Here is a 13,015-nt window from a genome sequence, read left to right on the forward strand (position 1 = left end):
ACTTTTCTCTGATCAATTCAACAGAAATATATACATTGTATATTGATTATAAAATACGCATCAAAATCATAACGCCAATTTCATCTATTCTCTGGAGCGATAGCCACGAAAACATCCTTTATACAACTTATAATTGTGTCACATCGTCGAATTCCTCGCCCATATAATTGCGAAATGGATTTGAATCCTGAGGCAATGCCTGTTCTATCGGCAAATATTCCTTAAATATGTAGCTGTAAAGCCGAGTGATAACCGACGAGTTCGCGGCATCATTGGTGTAACTCTTTTACCGGAGTTATGGATAGAATGGAAATAATATTGTTGATTGGTATCGGTGACAAGTTCGTGTTCGTACCTGATATGACATGTACACTACGTCGGTTTATTCAAAACCCTATGATTTACCTTTCGATCAGAGTTCGAACAAGCACTTTGAGACCAAAAGTTAAATTGAATTGATGTGTATCGGATTCAAACCCAAAACCTTGAGAACTTGAAGGACGGCTGTGTTCCGGTATGGAGAGCCCAAAAGGCCTCATATTGTTCAATCACTGCGGGCATGTCGATGTAGGCCGTCTTTTTGACCGAACGGCTCCGATTTCAAAACAATGAACATAGTATAGTTAAAATTCGATGCGAGAAAGGATAACTTTTCTCGTCGATATTATGAATAATCGGTGCCTCTTCCAGTTAGCAGAGCCTTGTCAGCCCTTGCTGAAATCAAATATAATCAAATATTGAATGAATTACACCGAGTGCCCCGTTACATTCATATTAAAAAAAACCGATTATTGTATGATTTTTTTTTTGGGAGGGGGGGAGGAAATAAAGATGATTGATAAACTTGAGGCGTTTCGTGTTTGCCGTGCACCGGGCAACAACTATATACTGAACTGTAGTTCTCGAATAGTTCTATCTTCTCTGAAAGTTTCAGAGACTTTGACCGTTTTGTATTTTACTTATTAATTTCCAAACAATATTATTGATATTTTGGGGTCTTTGGGCGTCAATTAGACCCCAAGGAGCCCTTGCACCGGGCAACAACTATATACTGGGCTGTAGCTCTTGTTTAGATCTATCTTCTCTGAAAGTTTCAGAGACTTTGAACATTTTGTATTTTACTTATTTATTTCTAAACATTATTATTGATATTTTGGGGTCTTTGGGCGTCAATTAGAACCCCAAGGAGCCCTTGCACCGGGCAACAACTATATACTGGGCTGTGCAAATGATAGATGAATTGATGAAATAAGTTGTATATTCCCAATCTAATTTTAACGTAAAATATCTTTTTATTCAATAACAGTGCAAAAAATACACATTAAAAACCACTAAAAAATGTATAATAAATTTGAATCGAGTGATGAAATAAATTTGAATCCAGTGCTCACTTCAGGACGGTGCCTTTGGTGCCCGGCCCTGGCGGATTGAAAAATGTGCAATTGGCAATTTGCAACATACAAGCATGTCCCTCAGTTCTTCCATACAAAACGGACATTATCAAATCTCAGGGCGAAATACAAAATTGAAAATTTCAGTCACGGTCTGACAGTCAGTGGCAAGCGAGGATCCACCAAAAAACTCTAGCAACTAAAGTCTATTTATTTTTGATTGTCCACGATTTTTTTAGCAACTCTAGCTGGCATGTCCCTCCAGGAATTCCATACCATTACCATATGCCGAGTGTATAGAGGTGACGTCGTGTCAGTGTTTTATCATGCGGTAACTTCGAAATGTTCAGAGATATTTCTATAGATCACTATATTTCAATGGTACCTGCCCGGTCTTTATGCTGGATGTATACAGGGGTGACGTCACGATCGACCCGCATGTGTATCAGCGCGGAACGTTACACAAACTGCAATATAAAACCATTCAAAGGTAAGAGACAACAGCGCAGCTGCCGATTGGTCAATATTGAAATACGCCACCGGTCGACAGTTAGTAGAATCGCTAGGCCAGTCATTCACCTCAGGCTCTTCACACCGTGTAGACACTATGCTGACGTGGATTCTCCTCCTGGCGTTCTTCTTCGCGATTACGCTGCGCTCTACAAGCTGGTTCCTTCATGAGGAACGACGTCTTTATGTTTTACGTGATACTGTTCGTCTCTGTGCTGTCCTGTGCTGTTCTGTGTTTATTAATCCGTTCTATTTTTCAGCGATTAACCCGTTTAATTTTTCAGGGCCGATTTCTCTGTCGATTTTCAACGTTCTATGGAACAAAACTAATGTCCGAAAGCATCGGCTCTCCGTCCGGTCACGTGCAGAGGATACCAGAAAAAGAGTCAGTCAGGAAATGCTGCCCTCTACATGCCCTCGCATGGAACACGAAAACCAAGACGACAACTGCTTCACTTCAACATCTCACTGCAGAGTGTGCTGAGTGATGTCAATGACGGGCATATCTGTTGGATTACACAGGGTTAAAATGGAGTGGTTATACTGGACTGTCACGCTACTAGTATTCATTGTGTCCTTGTGACCGCTCGGATGAGGGATGATTCTACTGTCACGCTCTTTGTTTCTGGTATTCTGAGTCGGCTGAGGGATGATTCTACTGACGCGCTCTTTGATTTCTAGTTTGAGTGCTAGTTTTCATTGTGTCCTTGTGACAACCTCGGTCAGAGATGAAGTCTCTTGTCGGCTTGTGAGTGCTAGTTTCATTGTGTCCTTGTGACAACCTCGGGCAGTGGATGAAGTCTCTTGTCACGCTTTTGAGTGCTAGTTGAGATCTTGAATCTCGATTCGGTCAATCTGGTTGTACTGCGCTGTTTTAGTGTTGTGCAATCTGATAGGTTTGTCAGTTACTGACGTCGCTCAGCACATCCTGTAGTTAGATGGTGATTTTGAAGCGGTTGTCGTCTTGGTTTTTCGCGTTCTGTGTGAGGGCATGTAGAGGGCAGCGAATCCCTGGCTGACTCTTTTTCTGGCATCCTCCGCACATGACCGGCGAAGGAGAACCGACGCTTTCGGACATTTGTTTTGTTCCGTACAGGTTTTCATCTCTGTTCTTTCTTTTCATTTCAGGACTCCCCAGAAGACGACGATGAAGAAGACAAAAGATGACTAAGAAAGAATCTACAACAAGAAGATACTGAACTCGGCAATCTTGAGAAAGTTAAGTTGATACACATGTCAATTACAATTAATCAAAGAATTGTGTGACTTCAGAAATGTCTTTTTTTTACTATTTCAGGTAAACTTAATCTGAACAGGCCCATCACCATGATTAAGAAGATGACAGAGACACCATAGGACGATAAAAAAAGGATGCTCTGCAATTTTAAGAAAGTTCAGTTGATACACATGTCAATTACAATTAATCAAAGAATTGTCTGACTACAGAAATGTCTTTTTTTACTATTTCAGGTAAACTTAATCTGAACAGGCCCATCACCATAATTAAAAAGATGACGGAGACACCATAGGACGATGAAAAAAGGATGCTTGGCAATCTTAAGAAAGTTAAGTTGATACACATGTCAATTACAATTAATCAAAGAATTGTCTGTCTACAGAAATGTATTTTTTTACTATTTCAGGTAAACTTAATCTGAACAGGCCCATCACCATGATTAAGCAGATGACGAAGACACCATAGGACGATGAAAAAAGGATGCTCGGCAATTTTAAGAAAGTTAAGTTGATACACATGTCAATTACAATTAATCAAAGAATTGTATGACTACGGAAATGTCATTTTTTACTATTTCAGTACTGATGCGGAGGAAAAAAATTGACGTCCAGATGAGAAGTTGTGGAGCCAGCAGCAGCGAGTTACCGCCCAACGATGGATTTCTTCTCAACAAGATGGTGGATTACTACAAACATTATGATTCAGGAGCAGCAGTAGCGGATCTTATAAGCAATCGAGGAGCAGCGTGGACAATAGCGCATCTTAAAAACACTGATCCAGGAGCAGCAGAGACAATAGTGTATCTTATAAACACTTGAGGTGTAGCTAGTGAATCCTATAAACACTCGAGGAGCAGCTAGTGCCTCTTATAAACACTTGATGAGCAGCTAGTGCAACTTATAAACACTAAGGAGCAACAGAGACAATAATGGACTTCAAAGCATACGTAGTAAAGTAATGATCTATTTTTACACTTCACACTTGTACAAACTGGTCTAGTCAGAAATGTAGTTCACGAAATTTACCACATTACAGTCTACTTGTTGGTAGTGGTAAAACAGAGTATGAATTATTTAATGAAATTGAAGTTAGGATAATTAGGGTTCTGTGGTCTTAGAAGGAACTATCTATGTTTCAATATTTCAATAAAATCCCATCCAAATGCTTTTTATTGATTGGGTGAACTGTTGTCGAGAGGACTAATGAATTTGTAAACAGTCATTCTGTTTTGTGATCTGATTTAAGTTCCTTCTTAGTCTCATAAAATCTAGCTGCATGATTTTGATCTTTGCTCCCAGATAGATTAGTTAAGTTAGGTTGGTGACGCTGTTTAAATGATCGCGTCCACTGACTAGTTTCGACTCAGGTCGGTTGAGTTGCGCCTTAACAGAGATATATCAACATGATATTGTGAACTTAAGTTCAGATAATTAATTTTTAATACTTAGTTGAGCATAGCTTTGAATGATTTGTGATGATAATGACATACAAACCTGGATGAATTGATCTTTTAGTCTTCTATCAACCAACCTTAGAAATAGTGGTTCATTTTATATTGCCTTAGTGTGAAATAATGTGCTTAGCCTGAACCTTAAGTAGTCAGGATTTTAAAGAGTTGTATGTGCGAAAATATGTCGACATGAAATTTTAGACTTTTAGACACAATAAAAAAGTTGATATACGTAATATTCTCGTTTTTTGGATTTTAATGATATTTTAAAAATAATGACTTGGCCAAAAAGTGTGGGGTCCCGCCTACAGTTCTGTACATACTGGCTATGCTTTTTTAACAGTTGTTTGAAAACCCAATTTCTTCGATTGGAAATCATTTAATTTAATTTTATCTTGGATGACTGACCAATCCGGTGCGCCTTAAAAGTTGTACCAAAATTTTTTAGAGCAGATGTATAACGTTAACCGCTTTGAGTTCATAACATTCTTTCTGTTGTTCTGCGTCAAAATGAGTACAGAACTGTAAAATGTACTATTCACATGGCTTTGATTTTTCAAAGGCCCATATTAGGGAAGTTGTATAACATGACGGATTTGACCAATGAGTTGACTATTTCGATTTTCAAGCGAATTTCATTATGTTTGAAAACCTTGAAAGCTAAGACGAGGCAAAGTTTGCAAAATTAGTTTTCTTCAAATAAATTAATGATTTAATGATATTGACTTTTATCACTTGGGGTGACACTTTCTCATATTTGGGAATTTTGAATATTGGTCAGTGTGGTCGATTTATGAATTTACAATGGTATAATGAATTTACAATGACACTAAACGTTTAGTCTGACACTAAACGCGGTATATCGTTCTCATATTCGAGAAGTTTGAATTGGTCAGTGGTGGTCAGTGATGGTCAATTTATGAACTTATTAAAGAAATTTGTGGTTTGAATAGAACAGCGATCAGTGATTGGCTGACTTGGCCAACTTGTCACACCCTGCGCAATTTAAAATGACTTGATGTATTATGGCTGCTGACTAGCTTTATCTCCCGATAGCCGTCATCGTAAAGCAATTCTGTTGTAAATTAGTAGAAATAAAAAGCGATAAAGATCTTAATAGATCCGCGAAGAGTGGATGTATTAGGATCGTAGCTATATCGGCATGATGGAATGACCAGAGGATCTTGTAATGGAAATCGAAACCCTATGACTGTGACTGCGAAGTTCTCGTTTTCAATCAGAACACAACAAACATACGACATTTGATATCAGCAAACCAATAACTGATCGTGCAGTGCATATGGAACATCGGTATTCGAAAAACGCCTAATGAAAAACACCGAATCGGAAAACGCATAACGCCTAATTCATAGTAACATCCAAGAAATTGACCTAAATCCCTACGTGAACTATGTACGCAACGCTACATAGTTCACGTCGGAGTGCGTGGAGCGCCGCCCATTCCATCTTCGTTTCTACTGTCTTTGGTTACACAGGCTTATCTGTGTTATCATTTCATATTAAGACAGAGTATTATGATTATAAAAGACATCATATTTTTTATATGGAACATAAAGTTTATTATTTTTTGTTCAAGGAAGTTCAGGGGCTGGACATTATTTAGTCTCTCATTGGTTCGGTAGGTTCACATTAGCGTGGTTGTGAACAGTTTTGGAGGATAATTTTGAGAAAGGCTATTTTATCAGTCTTTGTGTGCGTTGTACCTACGAGCGTAGGTTGTACCATAGTTATGCATTCCGGTTTCAAAATTCAAGAAAGCCGGTTTATAACCGCGGCGTTTGTTTTCGCGTTATCATAGAAGTGTAAACTGTTTCAGTTTACACTTCTATGGCGTTATGTAATAATTGCTTGCACGGCGGACATTCTATCATCATCCTATAATGAAGTTTATTAGAGTAGTAGTCTCGTTTCGTGAAGCGTAAAACACATGTATTTTCAAACTTTTCCGTTGATGAGTTGGATTGTGAGTCTCAGTAGATGGTGCAATTACGAAATTAGGTCATTTTCTAGGAATTAGGCGTTATGCGTTTTCCGATTCGGTGTATTTCATTAGGCGTTTTTCGAGTACCGTATGGAACATTGAAATAAAAGTCAATTTGTAAATTCTTTTGTCCATATCTCCGTGGTCTGCCGTTCAATGTCCATTTCTACGCCCGATTCCCGACTTTAATAGTAATTGGTTATAATTTGTCAGTGTCTCTTTGTGTTGATATTCTATTGCCGTGTCTGTCCTGTGTAATTTCGTCATAATACGGATGAAATAAATTTTGAATTGAATTGATTAAATTGGTCCGTACTGGAATCCGAATCCTAATCCGGAGTGAGCCCTGTGTATTGAATTTAATTAAAAGCAACAACAGCAAATACAAGCCAAGGAAGCCATCGTAGTTATAATCATGGTCTGCGAAAAATGTGAGTACTTTCAATGGATCTAAGAGTATTTTAAGTATTTTAAATGCATATATGGATAGGGGAGTTTATCAACTACAAATAGTAGCCTACTACCACAGAGTCTCCGATCATGAAAATAAGCCAGTCCACCGCGCACTGACGACAGGCACTGCTGCACTGCCACTAACTAGAGTGACAGAGGTTACTGACTTATATGTTGATGTTGTATATTTGAATTTTTAAGGTCAGAATAAGCTTGGTAAAGTAATAACACCGGACACGTGGAAATCAGGTGCTAGAAACACAACAGGTACTCCAATTATCATTACATCAGGCTTCCTCTGGATTGGGAGGCATCTTGGTCCAACAACAGCCTTGCTCGGGCTATTCTGTTATTAGACTGGCAATAATTGATGAATTGTTTTATAATTATAGAAGGTGGAGGTCGAAAGGTTGGTGAAAATAAGGCTTTAACTTCGAAGAAGAACAGGTAAAAACTATAGAATTAAAACATTGCAGGAAAATTTTACTTATTTATTTTTGTCGTATAATCTCAACCTATGTTTTACTGATTTCAGATTTTCACCTTACGAATCATTCGCAAAATGCAGAATTTGTAAAACGTCAGTTCATCAGAAAGGATCTCATTACTGTCAGGCATGCGCTTATAAGAAAGGTACGATTAAAAATTTAATAACCAACTCAGTGGGATAAGGCTTGTGATGCTGTTGCATTCACTAGTGCTGACTGAAACGCGGGTTCGAATCCTACTGGCTGCTTGCAACATGCGGGTAACAGTTCAAAAGCCTTGATCCTGTTGTGAGGTCAACGAACAATAGTCTTGGGAAACCAAAACCCGAAGAGAAACTCATAATTTAGAGCCAAATGAAACAAAACAAACTGAAAGACACTTGTGTGAAAAAAAAAACAATAGAAATGAAGAAATATTTAATTTTTACAAAAATTACAACAATAACAAAAATACTGATTAATACTGAATGTGGATATTGATGTTTTACAGGTATCTGCGCTATGTGCGGCAAGAAAGTATTAGAAACAAAAAACTATCGTCAATCATCAACATGAAAAAAAAAAAACATAAACAAGAGAAACATCATAAACAAGAGATCAGTTCAGTTGCTGCTCAGTTCAACAGTTGGATTAAGTTAACTATCAGTTAATGATGCAGTTTTGAAACTGGTTAACGCTAACTAACTCTAGAATCCTGGGGCCAGTTGCTCAAAAGTTGGTTAGATTTAACCAGTGGATAGTTGACATAGTGACAATCAAAAGTTCATTGTTACTATGGTATTTATCCGCTGGTTATCTTTAACCAACTTTTGAGCAACCGGCCCCTGTTCAACAGTTGTGAGTTAAGATTTAACTCGGAGTTAGCCTAAGTCCCACTGGTGAGTTAACTCGAACTCGCAACTGTTGAACGAATTGTAGGGAAATGAGTTTAAACCCTGGATTCAAATATGGAACTAGATCCACAATAATTGTATTCATTGTACAGTAATTATTTTATATATATATATATATATATATATAATATATATATTATTTTATCTCTTAATTGGAAATATTACTTGTAAATAAATGTATATATAACATATAAACATTGATTGTTGAGACTTTAAATGCATTTCGTCGCCAGTTGATCAATTTCGGAATTCCTCTCCAAACTCACGAAACAGTTGAACAGATTATGAGGATCTACAAGAAAAAATGATTGGCAATTATTTTCTAGGTGGTATTATTACCAAACGCCCCCCCCCCCCCACATTTGCAGCCTAGATCCTGCATCACTTCAGTCATTTCATCCATACTCCACATGTGTTCAGGGCTTCACCAGAGACATTTGTGAACACTTCACTGAAGAATATGAAAGGGCCACAGAAAACTAGATTACAAACCTTCAATGAATTGTTGCTGTTGTTGAGACGACTCAAAAACCGAATGAAATTTTGTCGAATTGAACCTAATCATCATTTTCTCATTACAACTTTCGCAAAAGTTATCTCTGTATTTCGAGATCAGTTCTTTAAGCCAGACGGAATCAGAGCCGTGCAAATAGTCAAACTCGTCCATATCGTGATTGATATAACACAGAGACATCAGTACAATCGGATGGATTTTAAAATAATTTGTTTGAAGTTTCATTAAGGATGCAGGAGGTATTAAACGTCGATGTATTGAGACATCTTTCTTGTAGATAGAAGGGAGTCGGGTTGAGGACGTCTTCCATGTCTGCGTTGAGGCGTCGGTTTTCATTATCTTTTTTCTATGGGATGGTATTCAACCGAACAGACACAGGATTTGAAGAAAGTAAAAATGAAATTTTAATTTGAAAAAGTGAAAGCTCTACGACCTTGAGATGTGTAGATAATCCTAAAAAGCCGGATTTTGACAGGTAGGAATATGGTTCTGAATTGAGGTGGCAGCACAGTCCAGTGTGGTACGTACATTTGGCGGTCCGGGCATTGCTACAAAATAAAACTGAATTATTTGTCACCTAAATACGTTTACAGGTAAATATTCGGGGAATTATCGCTATAGTATTGAGATATGATATAACCTGATGAATTATCATTTGTCAATTTGTAGCAAATCCGATGAATTCATACATTATTTTCCACTGTACGCATACTTTGTTCAAAAAAATACCGTTGGTGGCAGCACATTACGGTATTGATTATTAAGAGCTAATTAGTCGGTATTTTGTCTTACAGAATCAAGGAAGATTTACAACTATGGTAAACGTAACGAAAGGAGTTTTAGTGGAATGTGATCCAGCAATGAAACAATTTCTGTTACATTTAGACGAAGTAAATGCACTTGGAAGGAAATTCATAATTGTTGATTTAGACGATACTCATCTATTTGTATCGGCAGAAATCGTCCCCACACTACAAGAACGTATTGACGATTTGATGGATAGTTTGTCTTTCCCACTATCTGAAAAATAGAACTGCCATCATCATCGGGACTCAGCTGCGCACTCAGTCAAAACTGGGATTCTGTTAATTTTTTAATGTGTAATTTTTGTAAATAAAATATTAATTTGATAGAATAACTTGTTTTATTTCGTCTGCGAGGAGGCGCTGTAGCAAACATGGGAATCAAAAGAGTGGGAAGAAGAGATGCTACCCAAATGAGCTCCGCCACCGGGGCCTGGCAGTCCAGGATGATATCCGCCGTATAGTATCGCCCTCTATATTCGATTGATCGAGTTATGGATTATTTATTTCCTGGTTCTGGCTTTACATTTCGCCGTCACGAAAATGGTCAAATTTTCTACTTGAAAGGTTGGATTAGGCCGAAAGAGGAGTAAGCAACTGGCCTGAGGTAATTACAACGTTACGGCCTATTGAATTCGGCTATTTAAGGTTTAATTCACGTATTCGAGGCTGATTTGTAACTGCTCATTTATTTTTAGAGCCGCTTTATGGCTGGCTGTGCCGTGTGTAGTGTGTATTTATTAGTTGAAGTATGTGTTATGTGTATCGGTGAATCGGAAAGATCTAATACACACTTTCTAACATCAATCCAAAGATTAAAATGCAGATATAGTTCGAATATGTTTTACCCCATTTAATGGTTTAATTATGATTTATTATCAGTTTGTGAAAAGCTCTTATTATTTTATTGGACCTACATTCCTGCCTTAAAAACTGATTGGTTTTATTCCTTCCAGTTAGTCTTTGGAATGAATAACTGCACTTACTATTCATTGACTGGAAATCTATGATAGTTTGTCACGTATGAATGCACTGTCGGCTTTGTTGTTTGAAGTAGAATAAACCTGAAGTTTTACAATTGTTACTCATTATCCCGAGATTAACCTGTTCTGATCTCCAATTGGGACTCAAATAAATGTTTTTAATCGTCACACTGGTTAAATAGAGATACGTTACTCAGTGGTCTTCTGCGTGGCATATTAGCCCTATACTCAACACATTTTATATGTTTCTACCCTGGTTATTCATGAATGCCAATACCTACCCGGTCTTCTCCGAGTGCCTATCCTGAATTCACCCTCCATATTCCCAATAAAACCCTCTCTATTCCCAATACTTATTCAATCAATCCCTAATACTGCTCTTATCTGTATTGCGAATACAGCCTCTTATTTTACCGATACCTCTAGATCTCTCTCTCTCTCTCTGTATTCCCAATACATCCATCCCCGGCAATACTGTATTACCAATAATGCCCTCACCGCACCAAATACAGTCTGTATCCAAAATACAGGCCCTCGGAGGAAAGTACAAAGTAAATGTAAAATGAAGATGTAACTGTTTATTGTGAATCACCATCTAAAATGATAAATACTTAAATTTTATACATGACATTTTTGACTCCCTTGAAACTGATCAGGATTTGAAGCACGTTATCTATCCCCCGGTGTGTCATTAATCACAGTTTCTGAAACATTTCAGAATCTTTGAAGATTTTTCTTCTACAGTTTATATTAATTTGCTCTGCAGAGATGGAGAATAGGTGGTTCACTAGTGGTTCAGTAGCGGTTCACTAGAGCAATCTAATGTCATGTTCCTCTATTCATTGATTTATAGCATTGCTAACATATAAAATCAATTAGTCTGATTTAGATGTTTATAAATCTCAACTATTAGAAATCAATGTTGTCAAAGTCCGTTAGTACATTTACATCTTAGATTCAATATGATTGTGGTTTTAGAGTTCCTTGGTTTGTCATAAATGAATAAAAAGATCTGTCACTCCAATGAATATATGCATACACCGTTCAGGAATGAGTTTAACATTTTTCACTCCCTTATTCATTTTAATATTGGCCCAAACCTAAATCAGTTTTAGCAAGGCCCAACCTTTCTCATGAATACCTTTATAGATTGAAATGATTCATCAGTTTTTACAAACCTAGAAATTCATCCCACATTAGAACGATTCTTATAATTTCATACTGCATATTTAAACAACCCATCGGTTATAACAAATGAATTTTTTGGTGCCCTGAAGTTCATTGAGGTTTCACTGCGCTACATGTAGATATTCAATAAATCTAAACAGTCATGATTCTCACCTCCTTTGATTTACAGAATTTTCTGAATATCTGTATTCATGTATTTATAGGGCTTAGTTCGCTGAGATGGCTAAACAATACGAATTCAACTGGATTATCAGCCCTCTGGACAGTTTAAAGACTGGATCTATTCTTGATCGTTGGGATGAGGTAAATATGAGTCTAACAGATTTATTCCTAAATGTCAAATTATTGTTTTTTATTTTATCAGAAAATCTGTCTCTCTGTTCCGCTGAATGGGTGATTATTGGTTTCGTCGTTTTTAGATCCATATTTCCTATGAATATTTCAGGAGTCAAATGCAGTGGAATGGAATTGTAATGTGAAAGTTGATGAATATGGCTTCTTCATTTACTGGAAAAGTGAAGGCAGGGTGAGTACAGTCCCCGCAGTGCACAACGCCGCTGTCAATAGCGGTCTGGACTGTGAAAAAGTTGCATCATTTATTAATCATATTATCACGTCTTTCATCTATTCATCTATAGAAATTGAACTAATGATAGAAACATGTATTAATAATAAGCTATTTCTATATATTGAATACAGTCAGAGCGACATACATTGCTAGAAATAACGTGAACTCATGAAACTCGAGGAGCTCGGACTGAAGATTAATGATCTCATTTGAAACTAAAGATAAATCTTCATTTTCGAGAAAAATCTGAAACGTTTTCTATTAATTGCTCAGCTTTCGATTCTAATTTATCTAATTAAAAGCCACACGCGAAAACATCATTTGAACAATCCTTGCCATTCGTACTGCATTACAACCTTCTTATGACAGCCTTTTATCTCCCTATGATAACTCCTGTCTATATCTGAAAGCTCCTGTCTATATCTGACAGCTCCTGTCTACCTATAACAACTCCAGTCTATATCTGACAGTTCATATTTGTCTATGACAACTTCTTTCTGTATCTCTTGACAGTTCATATGTTTCTAGGATATCT

General features: G+C 37.2%; 2 protein-coding genes across 4 annotated transcripts in view; both read left to right on the forward strand.

The window, feature by feature from the left end:
* The first annotated feature begins 6,946 nt into the window (after nt 1-6,946).
* On the forward strand, nt 6,947-8,513 carry LOC141912230 (cysteine-rich PDZ-binding protein-like). The gene is made up of 5 exons (XM_074803451.1): nt 6,947-7,021; nt 7,245-7,310; nt 7,436-7,490; nt 7,579-7,676; nt 8,022-8,513. Exons 1-5 carry the CDS (start codon nt 7,006-7,008, stop codon nt 8,084-8,086), a joined length of 300 nt encoding a protein of 99 aa, XP_074659552.1. The 5' UTR covers nt 6,947-7,005; the 3' UTR covers nt 8,087-8,513.
* Nucleotides 8,514-10,237: 1,724 nt separating this feature from the next.
* LOC141899595 (1-phosphatidylinositol 4,5-bisphosphate phosphodiesterase beta-4-like) overlaps nt 10,238-13,015 on the forward strand; it is a 32,963-nt gene continuing 30,185 nt past the window's right edge. For all 3 annotated transcript variants that reach the window (XM_074785998.1, XM_074785987.1, XM_074786007.1), the window contains exons 1-3: nt 10,238-10,348; nt 12,116-12,215; nt 12,358-12,438. In XM_074785998.1, coding sequence (XP_074642099.1) covers nt 12,132-12,215; nt 12,358-12,438 — 165 coding nt within the window. In that variant the 5' untranslated portion in view covers nt 10,238-10,348; nt 12,116-12,131. The remainder of the gene's footprint in view (nt 10,349-12,115; nt 12,216-12,357; nt 12,439-13,015) is intronic.

Source organism: Tubulanus polymorphus, chromosome 1 (assembly GCF_964204645.1).
Source record: "Tubulanus polymorphus chromosome 1, tnTubPoly1.2, whole genome shotgun sequence".
NCBI classification, from domain to species: Eukaryota; Metazoa; Nemertea; class Palaeonemertea; order Tubulaniformes; family Tubulanidae; genus Tubulanus; species Tubulanus polymorphus.

Bases quoted from the DNA above. Each gene is read 5' to 3' on its own strand.
- LOC141912230 (XM_074803451.1), top strand. The intron at 7,311-7,435 runs GTACTCCAATTA...TTATAATTATAG, and splicing joins AGGTGCTAGAAACACAACAG to AAGGTGGAGGTCGAAAGGTT. The intron at 7,677-8,021 runs GTACGATTAAAA...GATGTTTTACAG, and splicing joins GGCATGCGCTTATAAGAAAG to GTATCTGCGCTATGTGCGGC.